Below are 23,002 nucleotides of genomic sequence, written 5' to 3' on the forward strand. Positions count from 1 at the left end.
TGGACTTTGGCGTGAGTGCTCAGCTGGACCGGACGGTAGGTCGAAGAAACACCTTCATCGGGACGCCATACTGGATGGCTCCAGAGGTCATCGCGTGTGACGAAAACCCTGATGCTACCTACGATTACAGGGTGAGCATGCAAAACTGCATCTGGTCACAGATGTTAGTGGGATTCATGGTGCAGAATGAGTTTGAAACCAGTCAAATAGGAGCATCATCCATGTGATAGAAAAGATTATAGTTTTAATCATTAATATGACCAATGAGAAGACTGCTCTGTCATTTCCATCACATGTGTTACTCAGAGAAGCACACAGACTCTGACTAATCTTATCTCTTTGTGTTTCAGAGTGATCTGTGGTCCTGTGGAATCACAGCCATTGAAATGGCTGAGGGAGCTCCTCGTAAGTACAATACCTGATTGTACAAAAAAAAATTTCAATGATATCATGAGTAGAAACTGGTACTTTTACTCTAAACAAATTTACTGGTGTATTTATGTTTCAAACCTGCATGATCAGAAGAGAACTCTGTTTACTCTGTTAACTGTAGCTTCACTATAGATTTACATTTTCTATCTATACCTCTTATTTTTATGCAGGCAATACAGATGCAAAAAAATAAAAATAAAACCCACCATCTTAAATGTATGGCTTTGACATTTATATTAGTTTTTTGTCTGATCTCTCATTTGGTTTCTCTTCTGTTGTTTCCTTTAGCTCTGTGTGACATGCATCCAATGAGAGCCCTCTTCCTCATTCCCAGAAACCCACCTCCTCGACTCAAGTCCAAAAAATGGTGAGATGTTTTCCATCTTTTATTCTTGATATCAGTAAACCGTGCCGATCCGAACTCTGTACATGACGTCTAACTGCCGTCATAGGTCAAAGAAGTTCTTCAGCTTCATTGAGAGTTGCCTTGTGAAGAATTACACCCAGCGCCCTCCCACTGAGCAGCTGCTGAAACACCCCTTCATTCGGGACCAGCCCAATGAGAGGCAGGTCCGCATCCAGCTCAAAGACCACATCGACCGAACCAAGAAGAAGAGGGGCGAGAAAGGTGAGTCCAGGACGAAGCTCTGTCAGTGTTAATGTGCAAAAATGAACTTATGGATAAAAATCAGAAGCTACTCCCTCCAAACGACATATTTTGTGTCTTTAAAAAAAATATACATATATTATGATGAAGGTTTAATGAGGACTCTAATTTTTAGACTTTATTTTTGTTAACTATCTGCAGATGAGACAGAGTATGAATACAGTGGCAGTGAAGAAGAGGAGGAAGAGTCATCTGAGCAAGAAGGAGAGCCAAGGTATCTATCCATCTAACAAAAGAGTTTTACAATTTCCAGTACATAGTTTTAGCTTTTTACTATAGGCTAAACATCATAAAGTGAATTCGGATCCATGTTTTTGAAGTCATCTTAGTGATTCCTTTATATTTAGACACATACATATGCACGCTACACCCTCAGTACTTGTGTAGCACAAGGTCACATGATTACACCCTTGATATGAAAAGTATTTTATGATGTCATACGGGTCAGTTTCTACATCCTTCTCATCGGGTCATCTGTACAGTTCCATAGTCAACGTGCCGGGCGAGTCGACCCTGCGTCGTGACTTCATACGTCTGCAGCAGGAGAACAAGGAGCGTTCGGAGGCCCTTCGCCGCCAACAGCTCCTCCAGGAGCAGCAGCTCCGTGAGCAGGAGGAGTACAAGCGCCAGCTGCTGGCTGAGAGGCAGAAACGTATCGAGCAGCAGAAGGAGCAGCGGAGACGGCTGGAGGAGGTGGAAACCTCATAACAAATTAATAGAATTTTTATGTTAATCGAGTAGACACAGTTCTGTGGTAAGACTGTGTGTTTAGAAGAGGCGATAGACTGCTGTTTGACTGTTGTGTGCCTGCAATGTAATAACCCAGTGTAACTGGATCTAAAGTGGTGATATCACCAGAACAGAATCCAGCAGGACAACCTAACAAATCCTCATAGATCTTAAAATGCCCAACTCAACAGCAGAAGTCAGTATATTTACAGCCTGTACCAAAAGGTCTCCATAGCTAACTTGCCTGTTTGTGACCACTGCACAGGAGGTTCGGTTTAATGTGAGTCATGTATTTGAGTGAGTCTTAAGGCTGAAAGTTCGGGCCTGACCACACCGTGTCACAGAGTCAGAAAAATGTTGGCAAAATCTGTGAGAAAAAAACCTCCTAAAAGAAAATGAGGGATGTAAATTTGCCTAAACACACAAACAAAACCCATATTTAAAATATGAGTTATTTATTATTAATTAAGCATTTACCCTGGAAGTTTCAATAGGACTAAAAATAATCCTGTTGCAGGGAAAGATTTGAATTATTTATGAAGTTTTGTACACAGAGAGGTTCTCCCATGAAAATGAATGGCATCACTGTTTTTACAAAACTGAAGGGTTTTCAGTAAATTTTGATGTTTTCTGAAGTTTACTTAAGAGTTACCTTCTATATATTTGTTTAAAATACTAAGAAACTGATGTGGCTCATTGGATGCAGGGAAACTTAATATATTTATTATGCTAAATATATTATTTAGATTATGGATGTATAACATGATTCTGGACTCTCAGGCCCAAGAAAAGGACATTTCTAACCCATTTGACTTCATCTGCTTCTCCAATAAATATTGATTTATTTTGACATCATAAAAAAAATCAAAAGATCAGTCTTAGATCTTATCATGGCAACAATATCCAAAGTACTGCTCAGATGTATACTACTTCTTCTTTTTCTTTTGACTTACTCCCATTAGAGGACGCTACATCCTCATCCTCAGCCACACCAACCCTCTGCTTGTCCACCTTCACTACATCTGTAAACCACCTCTGTGGGTTTTTTCTCCTTTTCCTCCATTATCCACTATCCTCCTTCTTCACATGTCCAGACCATCTCAGCCTTTCCTCTCTAACTTTGCCTCTAAACTTCTGAACCTGAGCTGATATAGTCACTTTCACTCACAATGCAAATCTTTACATCTTCAACTCTGCCACATTAAGCTTCACCTGCTGTATGTTTGTTAGTGCCACCACCTCCAAAACCATCCATCGTAGCAGATCCCACTTCTGTCTTGTAAATCTTCCCTTTCACTCTTGACGTTATACTTGTCACACATCACCTCTGACACTTGTGGTTTATTATAAAAGTAATTTGACTTGTCAAAACAAGACTTTGCCAATCAGAACTGCTAACTGAGTGATCTTCTCGGCTTTGATTCATGTCATTTTCAATTAAATTTGGAACTGACTGTTGGTCCTTCTTGGGCTTTGAATTATAAATTAAAAAACATAAAATTCAACAGATCTGAATCAGTAACACTTTGCTGTATTTTCAAAGCGACAAATTCAGCAGAAAGTTAGAATGACTAAGTAGAAAAGTCCTTGTTCCTTTGATTTCAGCTCGTCTTGTTTGGGCAGTGAACCCTGGGGGGTTAGCCAGTTTGTCTGCTGCAGTTAATATGTGTGTACATTATGTTGGTGTAGCAAGATTAAAGCTGTTTTACTCGGGGGGATAGCGGTTAGATTTTGTACTTGATAATTTCACATAATGCTCCAAAATCAATTTTTGACTAGAGTGGGGAAAAAAGTTAATTGGTTTCCCCAGAGAGTGAATTTGAACACCTTTGCTGTAATTATCCTATTATCTCTTTGAGCTATAATCACTTTTCTGAACCTGGCTTCATCCTCTGTTCTTAAGAAGAGAGAGAAAAATGTTCAGTAATGCCGGAGAGGAGTAAAGGAAGTGTAGGGAGGAAAAAAGCTTCAAATAGATGATTATAAATTTTGACAGGACTGTACTGAACTAAATTCTCTGGAAGAAAAAGAGAAGAGACAGCTCTAAATATTAAAAGAGGGACTGGGGAAACACCCCACCCACACTCACCCCAAAAAAAGCAAATTTAAACACGCTCAAACATTCACTGAGCACATATAAATTCACTGCACTGCACAAGTGTAAGGCCTCTGTGGGAAGAGAGAGAAAAAAAGTTGTATTTCTGCTCGTGTTTTCCCACTGCACTTACAGCTCAAGGCTCCGTTTTTGATTCATGACGGTGCTTGTGGATGAATCAGACAGCGAGAAGCCACAGTTGAACACCGGCCACGTCAGTGAAATATCGGCGTACATGTGCTCTCCTGTTCTGATAGATCCCCACGTTTGGAAGCTTGAATGCTGAGCACAGAATCTGTGCAAACACGATGCGTCATCGTACGCAATCCGTCAACTGAAGTCCCGCAGCGTTCCCCGCACCCTGTCACAACTCGCTCACAGACAGAAATCAGTGTAATTTCTTCATGTGTCTGCTTAGAGAGCCAAGCTCAAACAAAAAACACGCTGCCTGTCAGGCCTGAACTTTCACACTGATTAAGATATCCAGTGTTAATGCAGTCCTTGAAATGTTGACATGTTATCGTCTTCTTACTTGTCTGTCCAGCTCATACACCTCTGTAGTATTTATGTTTTCTCTACTCACATGAAAAAGACATTTATGCCACAACCTATACTGATGTCTATCTGTTCAAAAATACTTGCAAACTGAGTTTAAAAGGTCCCCAAAACCCCCAAATAAAAAAACAAAAACAACAAAAAAACACCACAGTTTGGATCGCTGTTAAAATCCTAACTCTGAGCCACATTGGTAGAGCTGTGTAAATCCTCTACAGATGACCTGCAACATAGTGCATTCCAAATTAATCTATAACTCATCCTGTTTTGAACCCAGCAGGGTTAAAATTCATCCTTGGTGGCCTCTAAAAAGCTCCTGCCCAGTCTTAACCTGCTGGTTTATACTTTCAGATTGCTCTTCTGTCAAATTCATGGTTTTATCTTTTTATATCTGTGTGATAGAGAAATCTTAACATAGCTGAACTCAGAAAATGATTGAAAATTGATTCTCTTGAGCCTCTTGATTGTTTTGCTTTGAAGGGTGTAACTTCTATAAGCAGCCTTCACTATGTATCTCCTTGGTGTGATGAAGCAGAGACACTTCTGGAGTCCCATCACAGTGACACCGCAAACTTTATCTAAAACATGGAGATTATCCACTAACCCATTGGTTAGCCTTAGATTAAGCCAAAAGATGCTGTAATGTTGGGCCTTTTAACATAGGAGTGTTTGAGGTTGTGTGTGGCAAAGAACCACTTTTATACACTTTTAGAGCGGCTTCATTTTTCTGCCCCAGACGCTGCCACTCGAGTGGCACCAAAGGCAGTTATCGTTATGGAGGAAAATTCAGAGCAATAACCATGTACGCTATACAGCAGTGTGCTGAATGTTTGAACAGGGTTTTAACCGTTTCGTGTGAGTCGCACACTTTGTGGTCTCACGTTGCTTCTCTTACCAATCCAGGCCAAATTAAAATATTAATACTGTGCCAGTCATGCAGATTCTAGTTCAGCACTGATTAGGAAACATGAGGTCAGTGTCTCGTATGACTTGACAAAAATCAGAACTAGGACGATGAGCAGTTTTTTTCTTTTTCTTTTTCTTTTTTTTTTTAACTCCTCCAGCAACAACGACGTGAGCGCGAGATGAGGAGGCAGCAGGAGCGTGAGCAGCGCCGGCGCGAGCAGGAGGAGAAGAGGCGCATCGAAGAGATGGAACGACGCCGCAAAGAAGAGGAGGAGCGCAGGAGGGCCGAGGAGGAAAAGAGGAGGGCCGACCGCGAGCAGGTAGGAGGGAATCGACTGGGCAAGACACTGAAAGATTTGTTTTATAAACTTTAATTAGGATTTGGATTAATTTGGATGAATTTTTAAACCTACCTTTCTGATATTTAACTAATGGCTGTGGACTCTGATTGACAGGAGTATATACGTCGACAGCTGGAGGAGGAGCAGAGGCACCTGGAGATCCTGCAACAGCAGCTCCTCCATGAACAGGCCATGCTTCTGGTGAGTCACATTCAACTTCATTTTTTCCCCCTTTTATCATTTTAAAAAAAAATCTAAATGAGCTTAATGCTGTTTCTGCTTTCATGCCCCAAGTGGTTATGTTTTAATGTTTCTGCAGCTCCCAGGTTGTTAAATTTCCTAACGCAGGTACTTTATTCCTCCGTTACATGTGTTTTCCTGAGTCCATTTGCCTTCTGTGCTAAACTTCATCAAGTTTTTAGAAATAACTTTTGACTTTAGTGAAGCCGAGGGGAGCCGTTAACGGTTGAGGTCAGAGTATAATGAGCATTCTCAGATTTTGCTGGGGAAATCAGGATGTTTACGAGCCTCTGAGTGAAGGTGATGTCATCAGCAGGAAACTAGTCATCCCACGGAAAGAGAGGGCTTCCCCTCTTCCAGATGTTAAAGGGTCAGGGGAGGTGATACTGATACTCAAACCATGTTGTTATTTTCTTTTTCTTTTTAAAGGATTCTGTTTCTCTTGGGGTTTGGAGCGGATATTCACATAATAAAAGGATATGACCGTTAACATCCTCACTTCCAGTTTCAACCATTACTTAATCTCTGACCATGTGGTTCCTGCATAGTCACCATTCAAAAGTCAAAAAACAAGCTGACTTCTATTTAAACTGTGAAATATTTTACTTTGAGCTGTATTATAGGAATGGATGTTACATGTTTGAATTAACAACCTATATTTAGATGGAGCCTCTGGCAATGGGCACAACTGTCCCACTGCATAAAACTGTATTAATGCTTCACTGGTTTAATTGCTTTTCACCACAGTGGTCTAACAGGCTTGCAGTTGGACATTTTTCTCCCACCAGTATCCATCAGATGGTTTAGTTTTTTTGTTTTGTTTTGTTTTTTGAGACTGCAGGAAAATCATTAGGGTGAGGAGTAAGATTGAAGAGGGTTGAACAGTTTGTTTAAATTTCAGAGTCTCCTCCCATTTAAATTCTCCACTAAAGCCTGACTTGGCCTGAAACTGAATGTTTTAACAGAGCTGTGAGTTGAATTAGCAATGTTTCAGTCATAAAGGGTGCATTTAACATTTTTAGGACCTGAGACACTCAGCCTTATAGAAACTAGAATATAAAGCTATGTGTGCCATGTTTGTTAACAGCTGTGATGTCATTGCTCACAGTTACAGGATATATAATGAATATAAATATATCCTTATAAGGATAAATAATATGTAATAAAAGTAAGAAATGAGTTAAAAGCCTTGCAACATTATAATGCCATTACCACCAAGAGCCTTTCAAAACAAAGTGCTCTCTCCATCTCTGATGCTAACTTCTACACAATAGTTTTCATACAGTCGTATTCCTACAGTCACTGCTGGCATGTGACTCCAAACTGATGGTTGGTGTAACTGTATGGGGTCATCTAAATGGATTCTTAATCCCTTAAAGTATCAAAAAGGACTTTTTTGGACATAGTAAGTGTCGACCAGCCTATGTGTGCTAGCGGTTTTGGTTCAACTTGACCCTCCCTGTACTCAGGAGTACAAATGGCGGGAGCTTGAGGAGCAGCGGCAAGCTCAGAAACTCCAGAGACAGCTGCAGCAGGAGCAGGCCTACCTGCTGTCGCTTCAGCAAAACCAGAACTTGGACAGTAGCAAAACAGCCCAGCAACAGACCCCCAAACCCCCACAGAACCCTGAACCCGACAGGGTAAAGCCTCTGCAAGCCCCTGAGCAGGAAACAACAAAACAACCACAGAACACTGACAGTGAGAAGACACGGCCCAGTCCAGCCTCCAGTCTGGAAAAAACTACAGAAAGCAGGCTACCAGTGGCTGACCTTCAAGGCCCCGCCCCTGACTCTGAGCCAGTCAGAGAGGTGAACCTCGTTAGCTGATCAGTCACAGTGACTGCTTGTAAAATGCTTCCTTTGCTTGTGTATACTCACTCCCGCTGTCTTTAGTGTATCGTGTGTAGATGGTGACGGTGAGCTGATGGTGTGGGATGAATGGCTTTGTAGACGAGCTCTGTAGCTAGACTGTTTCTAAACTCACATGTCTAATAATTAAACAGGTCCATGACGCACATATATATGCCTGTGTTACAGGACCAACAGCAGTTATTTTATCTATCTAGGTGAACTTAAATATGAAGTTCTAATAAGTTGAACTCAACTTGAGACCAATCTTTAAAGCAAGTGATGTTATAGATCTTTTCAAGCTGATTTTGGAGAAGCATCAGCTCCTCCAGAGACAGCTGTAGCAGGAACAGGGCTAACTGAGAGAGAGAGACAGAAACAAAAGGGAGAATAATGTTTAACGTAGGTCCAATATGGAGCATGAAACTGATGTGCTGCACATAGAGTTTATAGTATTGCTAATTTCCAATACTTGTGAAATCCTCATAGGAAAAAAGTTGGGAAACTAAAGAAATTATTATACCAAATACCAACAAACTAATATCTAGATGCAGCATATTCATGTTAAACTCCAGCGTTCACTTCGAGGATTCCTTCAGACTTCCTGAAACATAGAATAAAAAATACAGCCTCTAAGTCTGAAAAGGGCTGCCAATGTTGAAGTGCCTTAAATGTGCATTCTTTCTAATGGCCAGCAGAGGGCAACTCCTCTGGTTGCAAGATAAGTAAGATTGTACAGAAGCCTGTGAGAAAATGAACCTACTTCTCCCTTTATGCATGAGTTCAGTAACCAGTTTTTTAGGGTCTCGATTGCCAAGTTCACATTTTATTAAATAAATCTTGATGCTCCCTTTGCAAATTATAGCCCCATTTCAAGTACAGCAGATGATAAATCAGGGTACAACTTAAAATCCCTGGTTTCTCAGTCAGATCCACCCCCTTGCTCCTATCATCTAGTTTCAAAAACACAAGACATCGATGTTGAAAGTGACAATCTGGCCTTCAAAGCAGAAGTCCAAACGTTGGTGTCATGGTGGCTATGTCAGCGTTCTGTTTACAGTGTATGAGAAGATGTCATTTGAGCTTTTTCTCGTGAGTTTGCAGTGAAATGCTCACTTGAACAGCTCCTCCCTCTAAAGAAGGACACAACTGGTGTCTAATTATCCTCACGGTAGTCCTTGTCCCCACATTAATAAAAACGAGCCACCTCATTAGTGCTCAGCGTGACTTACAGTCTCTTTCTTCTTTTTGGCATTTGGTATCCCTTTTTAGTGCCTATTGGGAAGGATAATGACAGAGACGCTAGCCAAATGAAAGCACATCATTGGCCAAAACAGCTCAGAAGCCCTAACACTGGTGGAACAAACAGGATAGTCATCTTTTGATGATAACACTGTAATCACAAAGTTTCTGATAAAGTGGTAACATGAAGAAAAAAAAATCACAAATGGAAAAGATATCCAAATATCCATTTTGAAGAATAACCAAAAAAACAAAATGTCAAAATCTGACTTTCTGTGGTGAACCGTGTCCTGGACCTCAGCGTGTGACCTAACCTTTCCTTTGTGAATGTCTTCTCTCCACATGAAAAATGCATGACAGTCTTGCTGGTCATGGAATTGCTGTCCTTCTCGTAGGGATGTGGAAACACTGCGGTACCAATAACACTGCTGCCTTTGAGGAGGTGCTTTGTTGTCCCTGCTGGTGTGCCTGTATCAGCAGATAACTTTCTGATGTGCTTGAACTACTGCCAGAACAAATCACTTCTTCTCTGTTGGAAGAAACTAACAAACCATAGCGGCTGATGGCTTCTGTCTTTTCTCCTCTTCGTGTACTGACCTGCATCCACCTGTATTCTCAACTTGCTGCTAATGCTGCTGTCTGCACGTCCTTCTTAGGCTGACGAGCGATATCGGAAGAACATCCAGGGTTCTCCCCAGTCAGCTCAGACCAAACCACAGCAGCCTCCGGTGCCGCCGCGATCTGAGTCTTCATACCCCAATGGGAACTCTGCTTCTGAGGCCATGCACCGGCCTGTGGAACCACAGGTAAGAGTGACTTCAAACCATTTCTTCTTCTGTTAACTATTCTGCTTTTACATTTACAGCTGTGAGTTGGTGTCCGCTGGATCACTGGACTAGGAGCAATCCACTGGTGATTTACATCTTAAAGGATTTTGCTGTGTTGGAGCATATTGAGCAGGGGATGGGGTTATGGATGACAGCATTGGAAAAATTAAAAAATTTATTGCAGAAACACCAGATTGAGAGACCTGACGTCAGAACATGAAAGTGATACGATCTCTTATCTGTTCAGCACAGCATGTAGTCCTGCTAAACTGAAAATGTAGCTGCTAAGGCTACAGAGTTCAGAATTATACAGCGAGAGAGAGAGAGAGATTCATGTATTTGACAGTTGCATATTGTTTGCATGACACAAGATCTGATTGTAATATCAACTTCCCTTTTTCTACATGGAAGTAGTAATAGCGGAGCTTGGTCGGGCTGAGCATGCCTGAGGACTTTATGGCTGCTAACCTGTCATTCAGTTATGTGAACAAGCCAAATTAGGGCGAGAGTTATTAGTTCCTGGGCCACAGTGTACCGGACGTGATCTGCAGTGGGCATGATAAGTAAAGTCATAGCGTAATGACTTATTCAGTTTTCCCCTCCTCCTTCCTCCAGTCAGTTCACTGTCACTAAAATGAAACATTACTGTCATAAATCAAAGAGCCAAAGCTTAACCACCTTATGTCACTGTGGTATTGTAACCTATGGTTAACATCTTTGTCTGTAAGAAGGCTGTAAAATTAATAATGACTCAGGTCTCGAGCTTTGATGAACAGTTGAAACACACCCTTTGGAGAGCTAGTTCTGACCCCTCTGGCCATGTGTTCGACACCCCTGGTTAAGAGTATGCTGTCAGCCTTATATTGCCGAGTTGCCTTGCCAACTTTGAATGGATTTATGATGCTGAAATGTGTTATAGACCCTTGCATGCATGCTTTGAAAAGCTCATTTTTCACAAAATGCTGGTTTACTCGAAAAGTCCATTTACCTTCTTAATAACCTGAATGGCCTCATTGCTTCAAGATGTTATCTGTGATTTTTTTTTTTTTTTTCCTGATAATAATTCATTAGGTTTCTCCTTCAGGTGACTCGAGGAAAACTGAAATCTTTGCACTTTGGAAGATTTATTGTTTCTCAGTTTAGGAGTTGTTCTGCTTTTTTTCTCTCCCTTCATGGATTGTATCTTTAGCTTTGAGGTCGTTTCATCTGAATAATGTATCCAACTGTGTGCTGCTGCTGAACTTCTCATGACTCTTTTCAGCCTCGGGCTTGTTATTACCTCAATTTCATTTCCCTCATTTTAACCAGCTAAAATGTGGAACAGCATAAAACTCTTGACTGATTTGAAAAGAAATCTCCCCCTTTTCACCCAGCTTCCCTGTGGTAATGAAAATCAACCAAGTCCAACCTTCTGCCATGATTAACTCTTTGACTGACAAGTTGTCCTCCCAATATGTAAATGCAAACAAAGGCCCTTTCACCAGATGTGTGTTTACCACAAGGTGTGCAAATGTGTGTGTTTATGGGATTTGCCTGATGCTGTAATGGGGGGTTTGAACATCTCTGCTCTACATGCTGTAACTCCTTATTGTGTGTTGGTGATTAAAAACATTCATAATTCATAGGCATCCAAATTTTGCAGGGTGACTCAGGCAGTATTAGTCATTTTCCCAGTGAAGGATTGAGCACACTAAGCATGAATAATCACAGTTCATATAAGTCAGTCTGTTTTGGATATGTCACACAGATTACATTATATAGAAATGATGCTGTTATTCAGTAGGATGGGGGTTGTGTTGGCCGCGGGTGTGACGATGTAATTCATTAGAGCGTTATTAACCCATAATGTTAAAAGTGGATTACTCTCATTAACAGAGAGCCTATAGAGTATTCACCACACAAAGGTCTCTTCTCATGATGCCTAAAGACCAACGTAAGGTATTTGTATTAGCTGCCTTCTTAAAGAAATCTCACTGCTGTCAAATATGGAAACAAAAAACTAGTTAAGGTTAAGATGGTGATTATGAATAAAGTGAAAGGCAGGATGTGCAGTGCCCACTATCAAAGTCACATGTTTTCCTCCACTCCCAGCCATGAATGTGTGCATGCTGCGGTGACCGTTGTGGTTCTGTCGGCACGTTTGTTTGCATGTCAGCCTGTTTTTACTCCTTATTCATGCATCATCTCCAGATAATTTTTTGAAGGTAATCTAAAAGGACCGTGCAGTATATCAAAAGGACTAAAATGTCCAAAAAAAAGCTGACTAAAAGCTGAGCCAGTAAAAGCATGACTCAATATTTTTTTCCTGGATCAATTCAGCTTAATCTCTCCATTCCCTGTGCATTATGTCTTCTTTTATATTTTGTGTCGTTGCCTGATTTATCCAGGCTACCCCCTTTTTTTTTTTTTTTTTTAAGTTAAAAGCTTTTACAGTGAAATTTCTGCTCTCCAAAAAAAAGGGTGGCCCAAGTGATAACAGGTATGACGTGCAGATATGTCTATTTCACGAGTGCTCCTTCTCCCCTCCTGTTGCACTCTTGGGTTCTTAAGGGGATTTGCAAAGATTTGAGTCATTTAAAGATGTGCCTTTAAAATGTCTACAGCTCTTCTTTGATTTTACAGACAAGCTGTGTCAATTTCTAACTGAAATCAGCTTCTGTGGTGTTAAAACGATCTAGTATTTCAGAGCAGTGGTTGTTAACATCGTGTTGGCCTCTGCCAAGTTGTCAGATCAACTCGCCACATCAGATATCTGACACAGTGTGTTATTATAAATCGTAAATGCTCTGTGCACAAATGACCAAGACTGAAAATCCTTGCGTCTGAGCTGAAAGAACATTTCCATCTAGAATCCCTGATTGAACTTAATGCCGCTGGAAAAAGTGAATACTGTAGCAGCAAAAGGTTAAATACATGTCATCTTCCATCTACTTTAAGAGCATTATAATAAATCTATCATTTAATTATATCCTCTCATTTATATCTTTACCAACTGAGTATGCAGCAGAGCTCTTCAGCTGAAGCCTAGCAGCAAATAGGAGCTAAATGACAGCTGCAGGGTATGGATGTGTCATTCTGTTAAGTCATCGCAGCTTTTCTTTGTTGTTTTTACTTTCTGCTCATTGCTGGATCTTTTCGTGCTGTAAGATCACTCTCACTGTTCCACATCTAATTATGAATGACCCAAAATAACCTTACAATAACCAGTAGGACCTGCATCGCCCTGATTTCCACATTTGAGAAGTCTAATGTTAGTGTTACTAACAATAGCTCAAATGTGACAAACCCCTTAAGATACCCTACAGTCCCTGAGCTTGTTCCTTGTCCGAATACCCTGCATGCAGACTGACCTGCGCTCCCCCATTGTGTTCTGTTTTGTGTTGTCCGCAAGGTTCGTTCTCATCTGGCTGCTTTAAAGAGCAGCAGCAGCGTGGCCTCATCAAACTCCTCCACTGCCACTCCGCCTGTTGTGTCGCGATCGCACTCCTTCACAGAGCCGCTTACACCTAGCTTTGAAAATCTCCACCTTCAAAACAGCCACGAATCCCGCCATCACCTTCCATCATCATCATCACCACTATCATGCTCATCATCAACGCCTGCTCGCACTGACCCACACCCCCATCCCCAGCCTAGGCCCCATGAACCAGCCCCTTCAGCGGAGGTGCCACCGAGGGTAAGGACTGGAAGCCCAGTGTGGTAGCAGTAGTTGAATAAGACAGTCTACTGTAATTATTTCCCACCATTTTTTTTATACAATATCAGAATTTAAACAGCTGTTATTTTTTTTCCTTGTATGGAGACCAAGAAACACGATATCCACTGTATGTGAGGAAATCGGATATTGCGGAGCATTTTAGTCCAATTTTTGCACACAATATCTGACAAAAGAGGAAGTTACTCTGTGTGGTGAAATTTCTTGTTCATGCAAAAATAGCTGTTAGTTAAAATGCATCACAACATTTAATCTGTGACCTTTCTATAACTCGACTGTTGTTCCACATATAGGACGAGTCGAGACAGTCTGCCTCATGTTGCTTTTTTCTTCCCTCACCACACTAATTTAGACTTTTGTTGCGCCACCGCAAAACAACATAAAAATAACAAGATGAGGAATGTAAGCATAAGAAGACAGTCGTTTCCTAAGAGAATGCACCCTGTCAGTGCAACACAATGGGAAAGCTTCAAGTAAACAATGGTGGACCTCACAAGCAGGTTCAGCCTTAAAATAGAGGAAAATGCTACTGAGAAAAGATTGACCAATCAGTAACATCAGTTCATACTGTTCCCATGTTGTACCTAACTTAAACTCTTAAATAAATAAATGGCTGAAGGTTCTGTTGTGCATGGCTGTGTTGCTCTGCACTGCGTTGGTTTCACTGAATTTACATGTGACTGATTTAGGGGAAAATGTGCTTCACGTGCGTGACCTGTGACTATGATGAAGGCTTTATTTCTTTAGTTGGCGGGGTGGGGCTTGTCCAGAAGATTGTTTTGTGGTTGTGGAAGCGTAATTTAAAAAGTCCCACACTGTCGTACGTACATTTATACATTTCAAGTTAGATACTGTAAGAACACAACAGGCAGTCACGTCAGAGATGCGCAGCTCATAAGCAGCAGAGATGCAGTACGCATAGATCCTGTGTTTTTGTTTCAGTCACGTCATCATCGAAATGTGAGCTTGTTGGTGCCTGTTTAAACAAACCCAGCTGTTTAATTTAGTCTGGTTTGTTAACAAATTCTGATGTGAACACAGTTATTGTGTATTCTATTAGAAGGCAGTCTACGTCCCCTTACATTAAAAATAATAAGATTACTTATCCTGACAGTATACCAGAACAACATTTAAGCTCATTACAAGATTTGTACCAACTGTCTAGCTTCCAAAGCCTTCCCTGCTACTTTTTATTTTAACACTTTTGTTTTATGCTGGCTAAACTCATGAATACTAAAACACTTCAGTTACTCACATCTTCCCCCTGATAATTCTGATATCCTTCTAATATGTGACAATTATTACTTGTTGGACATTTTTTAAGCTTTAGGTGTAATTTTACTGCCAAGTCAGACTTTAAATTGACTGACTGGAGTTTTCATCTCTGGGCCTGAATTAATTACACACAATCTGTACTTTTATATCACTGAGTGAAAGGTATCTCTACAAAATCAGTAAAGGTTATGAATCTTTTAATAAGATTTATTCAATGCTTGCAGAATCTAACAGCTAGTAATTGTGAAAATGTAATTGACAATAATCGGTGCAGTAATTAAGCAAACAATCTGACGCTGGGCAACATCGAGGGATTCAAAACTAGAAGTTTTATACCATTTTATTGTTTCTATTTGGGAATCCTGTCTGATGATTACTCCAGCCAAATAATGTTAGTCAGCCTGACATGTTGTGGTATAGCTACTAGTTCTGAAGTTTTCCAATGGTTTATAATGGTGACACACTCATGTGACGGTGAAGTTTAAAGATATGTGACTTGCATATTCACGGCACATGGCAGCACATCCATGCCTAAAATGTGTGTATTTGTAAGCTGGTTACTGTTTTTATCATGAAAAGGTTCCTGTCAGGACTACATCAAGGTCCCCAGTGTTGCCGAGGCGAGATTCGCCTCATCACCTTGGCAACGCCGTACACAGCAGCCACGCAGCACAACACAATGCTGCCAGGTAAACTTTCGTAACCTGTGTTGTGTGAATGTGTTTCCTTTCTTTGCTTTACTACTGCATTCTTCTTCTTGCAGTCTTTGGGGTTTTTTTTTCATTTCCAAAATTTGGAAACGTGCCCTTTAAAAGATATGGCTGACATTTGTGAATAATATTCTAGATATGTGATATTTAGAAAAGAAAAGCCAAGCTTGCTATTTTTAAAAAGCATCTGTGTAGTATGACATATGAGTCATCTTTGAAATAACAAAAATATAATTCGTTAAATGACAGGAACTGGGCCCAGAATAGTACCCTGTGGCACTCCACTAGTGTCGTAAGCAGGAGACTGGATTCAGCGTGCTCTGAAGCACGTTGAATCCAGTCTCCTGTTTTCAACTCTGCAATTACAAAGACATCCAGAAAGAAAAGACTTTCACAAAGGCTGTGCAAAAACACTTCATTTAGTGATGGATCTGACAAATTAATTCAGCGTCTTCACTGTCTGTGCTGTTGCAGTCCCAGTCTGCGGAGTTGTGTGGGAGGCTTTATGTAATAGTTCTAGCTGTCTAACCTTGTTGTCTCTACTTCTGTAGTTTTGTGTAAATGTGTGTCTCTCTTTATTTCCAAACCACAAAACTTTTCATGGAGCGTCATCTCTCTTCCTTCCTCTTTACCCTGCAGTGCTGTTTTTAATATCTAAAACTCTTGGCTTTCTGTAATTTCAAGGATTTAGCATTTTTGCACTGCTCATTAAGAACTTTAACTATAATCCAATAACATGTCAGTAATAATTAGCAGATTTAAAAAGTTAAATTAGCTGTGCTCTATTTATAACATTTTAATTTGCTGTTTAAAAGTTTCTGTATCTATGATAGTTTACCTGACTCTCTTGACTCTGTTGCCTCTGCAGTGCAGCGGAGCCTCGGCTGCTGTGGGAACGAGTGGAGAAACTGGTTCCCAGAACGACCAGTAATACTGGCAGCGGAGGCTCCAGCTCCTCTAGCAGCTCCAGTAACTCCAGCTCTCAGCCCGGTTCTCACTGTGGCTCAGGAGAGAGGTTCAGGGCCCGCTGTGAGTTCACACATACGTTAACCAAGTCAGCAATTAGAAACATGCAGGAGGTGGACAATATAACTAAAAAATCACCTCAAAAAATAGCTGTGCTAAAGTGTGTAATAACATGTAGGTGAAATCACTAACAACATTAGTTCAACGTGTAGATTTTATTCCAACATTTTCCAACATGCTGACCTTATCACCTCCACCTCCTTTAGCCTCTTCTAAATCGGAGGGTTCACCCCTCCAGCGGCCAGAGAATGCTGGGAAAAAACCAGAGGAGAGGAGGGACGTGCTCAGGCCGAACAGATCAGCGGTGAGAGTGGACTCGGAGCTGACTAGCCAGTAGCTCACTAGGCGGGATGGGTTTAGTTAAACTCTGTGTGCGTGGTGACTGTTACATGTGTTACGTCCAGTTAGTTGCTGTTAGATAGATGGAGAGTGTGATTATTAACAAATTGTGACAGGGATTTTGCTGCTTGAGTTTTTTTTGTGTGTGGGTATATGAATGAAAATAAACTCCTCCGCCAAACTGACTGGTCTGCTCAGGCTAAGAAATGCTTGTTTTATCTTTGGATTGAGCTCACTGGCTGAAGGGGTCTACTGCACGTATTATTCGCATTCTCTTCTCAGCGGTCTCTTCCTCAGCGGTGGTCTTTTTAACTCATGACTTCTCTTAACTTAATAAATTAACCATTTTTCTGAGCTGGTTTAATTTTTCATCTTTGCAGCTCTAACAACTGTTTCATTATTAGAATTAATCCACTAACCTTACCTACTGTAGCTTGAGGAGCACCAGCTGTACTGCTCTGGAGTCATCTCTTTTTTTCTCTTTTCTCTTTTGGCTTTGCTCTTCCGTTGGCTTCTCATTGGCTGGCGCACATCTATAACCATTCTTCTTCTCCAGCAGCTTTCTCTTTCCTGCGTTTCTTAAGAAAGATTAAAAGCAAATCTTACGTAGTGCCCCTAGCTATTTGCATGTAATATGCAGTGATGAAGAACGGACAATACATCAGCAGAGCAAGAATGACTGAACACGTTAAAACAAGCATTCATACACGGTTCACCTTTTATGTCTCGGCTTCTAGGACCTGACGGCTCTGGCCAAAGAACTGCGTGCAGTGGATGATGTTCGCCCCCCAAATAAGGTGACAGATTACCCTTCATCCTCTAGTGAAGAATCAGACACCACTGACGAAGATGACGATGAAGAGGTGGATCAGGAGGCAGGTGAAGAGTCGACCTCTGGCCCGGAGGACTCCAGAGCTGTGTATGTACACAACTTTCCTGCAGACTTTACACTTTCGGAGCAGAATGCATCGGTTCGGGTTAATGGATGAGATTATGCTCCTGCTTAGCAGAGCTGCATTTTGACTTATCTGAAAGTCTTTTTAGGCAAGTTAAGCCAGACTGCAGCCCTCCTGGTAATGCCTGCAGGCTGACAAGACCAGCCCTGTCTAAATGAATGTGGAGGAGAGCCTTGTGTGCATAAAAGAAAGCAGAAAATCTACAGTCATCAGTCAAATCGATGCACTTGCCACAGGACTTAAACTAATGCCACGCTTAGTCATGTTATGGATGTAGACAGCACATTCACCTACACCTGTATTACAGCGAGATGTAGAAAGCCTGCTAGAGCACAGTAGAGACTGCTTTGAACCTATGTGCAGAGGACATTTGGCTAATTTGTTGTCAGGCAAGCCGTTTGTTGGCTCTTTGGGTAAAGGCCGGGGCAACCATCACCTTCGGCTCTGCAGAGTACCTTTGAGTACCGTGTCTGTCTTTTATAAAGCTGCTTTTTCTCATGGGTGTGGAAAACCATATTGGAGCCCAAACATGATGTGTTTGTGTTGAACTTCTCCTCCCCTCACCTGCAGTTCTTCTCGGCTGAGTAATGGAGAAACAGAGTCTGTGAAAACCATGATCGTCCACGAAGAGGGCGAGAGTGACGCAGGCACAACGCCATGCAAAGACAGCACGCTGATTGTCAGACAGGTACTGGGAGATCGGAAAAAGAACAACCAATCGTTCACCTCATACTTTTTAGCTTTCCCTTTATTTGTACATTTTGTTTGTTCATACCCCGACAGTTTATCCGTTTTGTTTGTATGTTTCGTTGGTCATGTTCTCTTACTTTTTGGCCAGTGGATAGCAACTCAGTGTTAAGAAATGAAGCCTGAAAGGCTGACAGAGTTTAATAATGCATACAGAGAATTGTTGAACAGTTTCAGACATTTAATTTTTAAAAAGCCATTTGATCAGGTGACAGAAAAAGAATCAGGTACGTAAGTCCTCTACACATACATTTAGGACCAATGCACACTACAAAAGGTCAGTTTAAGTAATTTTGTGGCATTACATTAAAGTATTATCTTACCATGTAATCAACTGCTAACAAGAGTTTTCTTTCCGCCTGTAGAATAGCCGCTCTAGTATACCCTTTGTTCTAGCTAATACCTTCCCTTCCCCTGAACTCATCAGGAACACATCTAGACCCAAAGCTGTGTACCCCTCTTTCTACTTCCAGAGTGCAGGTGACAACAGAAAGCGTACGGGCCCTGGCCCTGGCCAAACGCAGACACCTGGCATACATGCAGCCTTTGCCCCGAGCCCCGGCTCGGTGTCGCTTCAGGGCCTCGCTCACCACACCCCCAGCCCCCACCACCACCATCATCATCACCATCATCACCCCATACAGCATTCGGACAGGAATGGCTTTGCTGGTCGCATCCACCATCTCCCAGACTTGATCCAGCAGAGCCACCATTCCTCCCCCTCCTCCTCTGCATCCAACTCCCCTTCCTCTTCCAGCCTTGCCAGTCCCTCGTCCATGTCCCCACAGAGTCCCTTGGACAAGCTTGGCATCCTCACAGAGGTATGTCTTCAAGTCCCAACGCAGACACTGGCTTAGGGTATTCATTTCTTGCACAGGAGTGTCAAAGAGAGCTTTTATAATCATTGCCATCTATAACACTGTAACTCCCCAAAACAACTAAAATCATTCAAATAAATAAGATGAGTGCTCGGTTTTTTTTGTTTTGTTTTTTTTGTTGTTGTTTTTTTCAGTTTTTCAGCTTTTGACACGCCATCTCTCTACAGAGAGATGCTGGTGTTGGTGGAAGCTTGCATTTTTGTGAATATCTTGTTGATATATTTATTATCGCAACAGATCTGTTAGCTCAGTTTTTTTTTTTGTTTTTTTTTGTTTTTGTTTTTTTGCTAGAGTTGTCTTTTGTCTTAAAAGCATTCCTCAAAAAGTTTAAATCAATTTATATGCCTTGATGTTGCCTATTTTCAGCAAACAAGCTATATTCTCACATTCTCCAGACAATAGATGGTAGCACACATGGCAGTTAGAAGTGAAACCGCAAGTATGTTTTCCAAGGAAATACTTTTTAAACGACATTTTTTTCCCTTTTGTGTTGTTATTTGTTTTTTATTTGTTTTGTCAACAGTATTCATATTTTTTTTAGCCTTCATCATCATTTTTGCCCGTTTCCCTGTTTATAAGTTTACCTCCTGAATGACTGTCCACTGTATTTGCATGCAACACATACCAAAATCCTCAGTTTGCCTGCCTGTGTTTTCACTGTGTTGCTAAGTGTTTCCATTTATCGTTGTCTGTAATATCTGCATATGTTTATGGTCTTTGAAAAATAGCACTTAAACCTTTACAAAACTCCTTCTTTGCAGAGCCAGTCTAGTAACAACATGCAGAAGCACAAGTCTTCTTCCTCCTTCACTCCGTTCATTGACCCACGACTTCTCCAGGTCTCTCCATCCACCGGCAGTGCCCTCAACAATGTCGGTAAGGTCACTTTGTCTCTGTGCAAGTTCAACTGGGGTTAAATTGACACTTCCGTGAGAGATGACACGGGGATAAAGGTCACAATAAAGGTCTGCAGGCTCCAAAGTCAAAGAATTATTAAGCCCACTGAGAAGAGCCTAACTAGATGTTTTACCGCAGGCAGAAGAGAAATCCAAAAGGCATTTCTGGTTGTTGAATCAAACTTTGAAGAAACTATGAGAAAAAGTTGTCACAATGACTTCAATTCTGACACAAGCCAACTTTTTACTCACAACTCAAAGTCACTGAACTGGAATAGAAGCTGCAGTTCTGAGGTTTGACTGTTGTTCAGGAGGGAACAGCACTTGTGAGTACATCCAAAGAGAAATCCCAGAGTGCTTCCCTGACTGAGCTGCACCACTGATCTCATGCTCACACATGGAGTTTAGGTGTCTCAAAATATAATAGCAAAAATTCCTTAGCTGTACAGATTGGGACTTGAGTCTGTGAGCTTTCAAACAGTTGACTCATATGATGACTGACAGCTGGTTTTCTTTACTTTTCTGACAGTTTACAAATGTTTAGGACACTTTTAGTGATTTAAAAATGAATTTTGGTAAACTATTACTATAGTTATTAAACAAGTGAATCAAGGTAATAATGAAAAAAATATAGTAATAGTTTAGTAAAGTTCATCCAAAGCACTAAATATGAAAGAGGGACAGCTCATGTTGAGCAGTTTGGAGGCAAGGCTGAGATGTTTGGAGATATGTAGAGGAGGGAGAGTGGATGTATTGGAAAAATGACGTATCTGCCAGCAGGATGAAAAGAAGATCAGAAAGAAAGATGTAGTGAAGAACATGCAGAGGGTTGGTTTGACAGAATACGATGAAAGGGACAGGGTAAGATGATGAGCAGATGATCTACTTTAATGAGCCCCAATGAGAGATACTGGAGAAAAAAAGAACTGAAAGAGGATAAAAAAAAAAACTACTGACGAACAGCTTTGCAAAATTGACTTTGCCTAGAGGTGAGGTCTTTGAGGCAGTAGGTATGTGATTGACCATAATCAACTATAATCAACACTAAAGAGATTAATACATGGAGATCGGACTGGATTCAGAAATTAAGGCTTGGTTTGAAATAATATAACTGAGTTATTGTAGTTTACAATAAACATTTTCAAGTGCTGTTCTTTCCCTGGATGCTGAATAAGCATTTGGCCAGGTGAGCGGTAGTATGAACATATAAATGGTTGGTTGCAGCTGGGGTTTGAGAATTAATTAATATTAATATCTTCTTGATGACTGGGTCTCAGACTTTTTCTTATATTTCCTCCTCCAGAAGTCATAAAAGAGGTTCATATTGTCCAACACACTTCTTTCAGTAATCATAAGTGAAACAAAGAGATCTTACTTGAATTTTGCTAAAAGTCAGCAAATCATCGTTAGGAAGCTTTTGGTTGTTTATTTTTGTTGATTTAATTGATGATTATCATTCATCATTATTAACAACCAAGTTTGACACAACTTTCTTCCCCAAGCCACCCCCCTGTGATGGCTCTCTGAAAACCGTTCCTTTAGGTTAAACCCACCGCTTCAGTTTTGACTTGTGTCTGACAAGCCGCCAGTGTCCACAGCTGCAAACTTGCACTCAGATATGAAGAAGCTCTGACAAAAACAGCTTCTTCTTTTCAAGGAGTAAAGAGGCTGAGCACGTGAAAATTTCAAATCATTAACAAACAAAAAGAGTTTGTAAGTGTGGACTCTGTTTCACTCAGGTCATAGAGTTCATTAGCTATCGCCATTAACAAACAAAGCTTTCTTATCACTACAGCCCTGTTCTCTCATCGTCAAGGCCAAATCTTAAGCCATTACCTCACCTGATGCAGCTGGTGACCAGCCATTGACCCCCTTAAGTATACTAGATTGTTCAGTCAGCATTTAATCACTGATTTGAGGCAGTTAAGTTTGCTCCCTTTTTTTTACTGGTTTGAGTGGAGCAGTAGTGGCTTTCTAACAGCTTTCTAATGCTGATCATGTGACTGACCCTCACCCTGTCTGGTAAACTCTGCAATCCTACGCCATCCTACCTAAGCCCTTCCCTTTGACCTTTTAGGCTATGGGAACGATGCCCGGCTGGCAGAGGCACTGAGAGCAGATCCGTCCCGGAAGGGCTCCGTGGTCAACGTCAATCCGGTCAACACCCGCCCTCAGAGTGACACCCCAGAGATCCGCAAATACAAGAAGAGGTTCAACTCTGAGATTCTTTGCGCTGCACTCTGGGGTAAGAACAAAAAGATAGGGCTTAAAAGAAAGGATATTTTAAAATAATTACCCATCAATTGATCAGAGTATGATGTCACCTTGAATGACAGGGTGGGGGTGGGGGGATAATGGGTACTTAAAGAAAATGCTACTTATTTAACAAGGATTTTTTGATGTAAATTATTATTAAAGGTAAATTTGTTGTGCCAATGTTTAAGTATTTGTATTAACATTCATCAAAGTCCAGCTTTTTACCAGAAGTTGTAGTTATAAAGGTCTTCACCACATGGTGGCAGCAAAGCTCTAATAAGGCCACATACTAGCGCCGTCAGGCCAAGCAGCAGACCTCCAGT

The 23,002-nt window shown here is 41.1% G+C and overlaps 1 protein-coding gene across 6 annotated transcripts in view; it reads left to right on the top strand.

Moving 5' to 3' along the window:
- Positions 1-23,002, top strand: part of LOC134645088 (mitogen-activated protein kinase kinase kinase kinase 4) — a 99,045-nt gene that overhangs the window by 63,808 nt on the left and 12,235 nt on the right. The window contains exons 7-25 of one of the 6 annotated variants that reach the window (XM_063498349.1): positions 1-131; positions 351-405; positions 721-799; positions 885-1,060; positions 1,241-1,313; positions 1,582-1,792; positions 5,543-5,704; positions 5,840-5,926; positions 7,435-7,773; positions 9,711-9,860; positions 13,273-13,557; positions 15,451-15,560; positions 16,450-16,610; positions 16,814-16,911; positions 17,684-17,865; positions 18,473-18,590; positions 19,015-19,470; positions 20,289-20,403; positions 22,480-22,668. In XM_063498349.1, coding sequence (XP_063354419.1) covers positions 1-131; positions 351-405; positions 721-799; positions 885-1,060; positions 1,241-1,313; positions 1,582-1,792; positions 5,543-5,704; positions 5,840-5,926; positions 7,435-7,773; positions 9,711-9,860; positions 13,273-13,557; positions 15,451-15,560; positions 16,450-16,610; positions 16,814-16,911; positions 17,684-17,865; positions 18,473-18,590; positions 19,015-19,470; positions 20,289-20,403; positions 22,480-22,668 — 3,177 coding nt within the window. The remainder of the gene's footprint in view (positions 132-350; positions 406-720; positions 800-884; positions 1,061-1,240; positions 1,314-1,581; positions 1,793-5,542; positions 5,705-5,839; positions 5,927-7,434; positions 7,774-9,710; positions 9,861-13,272; positions 13,558-15,450; positions 15,561-16,449; positions 16,611-16,813; positions 16,912-17,683; positions 17,866-18,472; positions 18,591-19,014; positions 19,471-20,288; positions 20,404-22,479; positions 22,669-23,002) is intronic. The other 5 variants (XM_063498350.1, XM_063498351.1, XM_063498352.1 and 2 more) reach the window with 5 other exon arrangements.

This window comes from Pelmatolapia mariae, linkage group LG16_19 (genome assembly GCF_036321145.2).
Source record: "Pelmatolapia mariae isolate MD_Pm_ZW linkage group LG16_19, Pm_UMD_F_2, whole genome shotgun sequence".
NCBI classification, from domain to species: domain Eukaryota; kingdom Metazoa; phylum Chordata; class Actinopteri; order Cichliformes; family Cichlidae; genus Pelmatolapia; species Pelmatolapia mariae.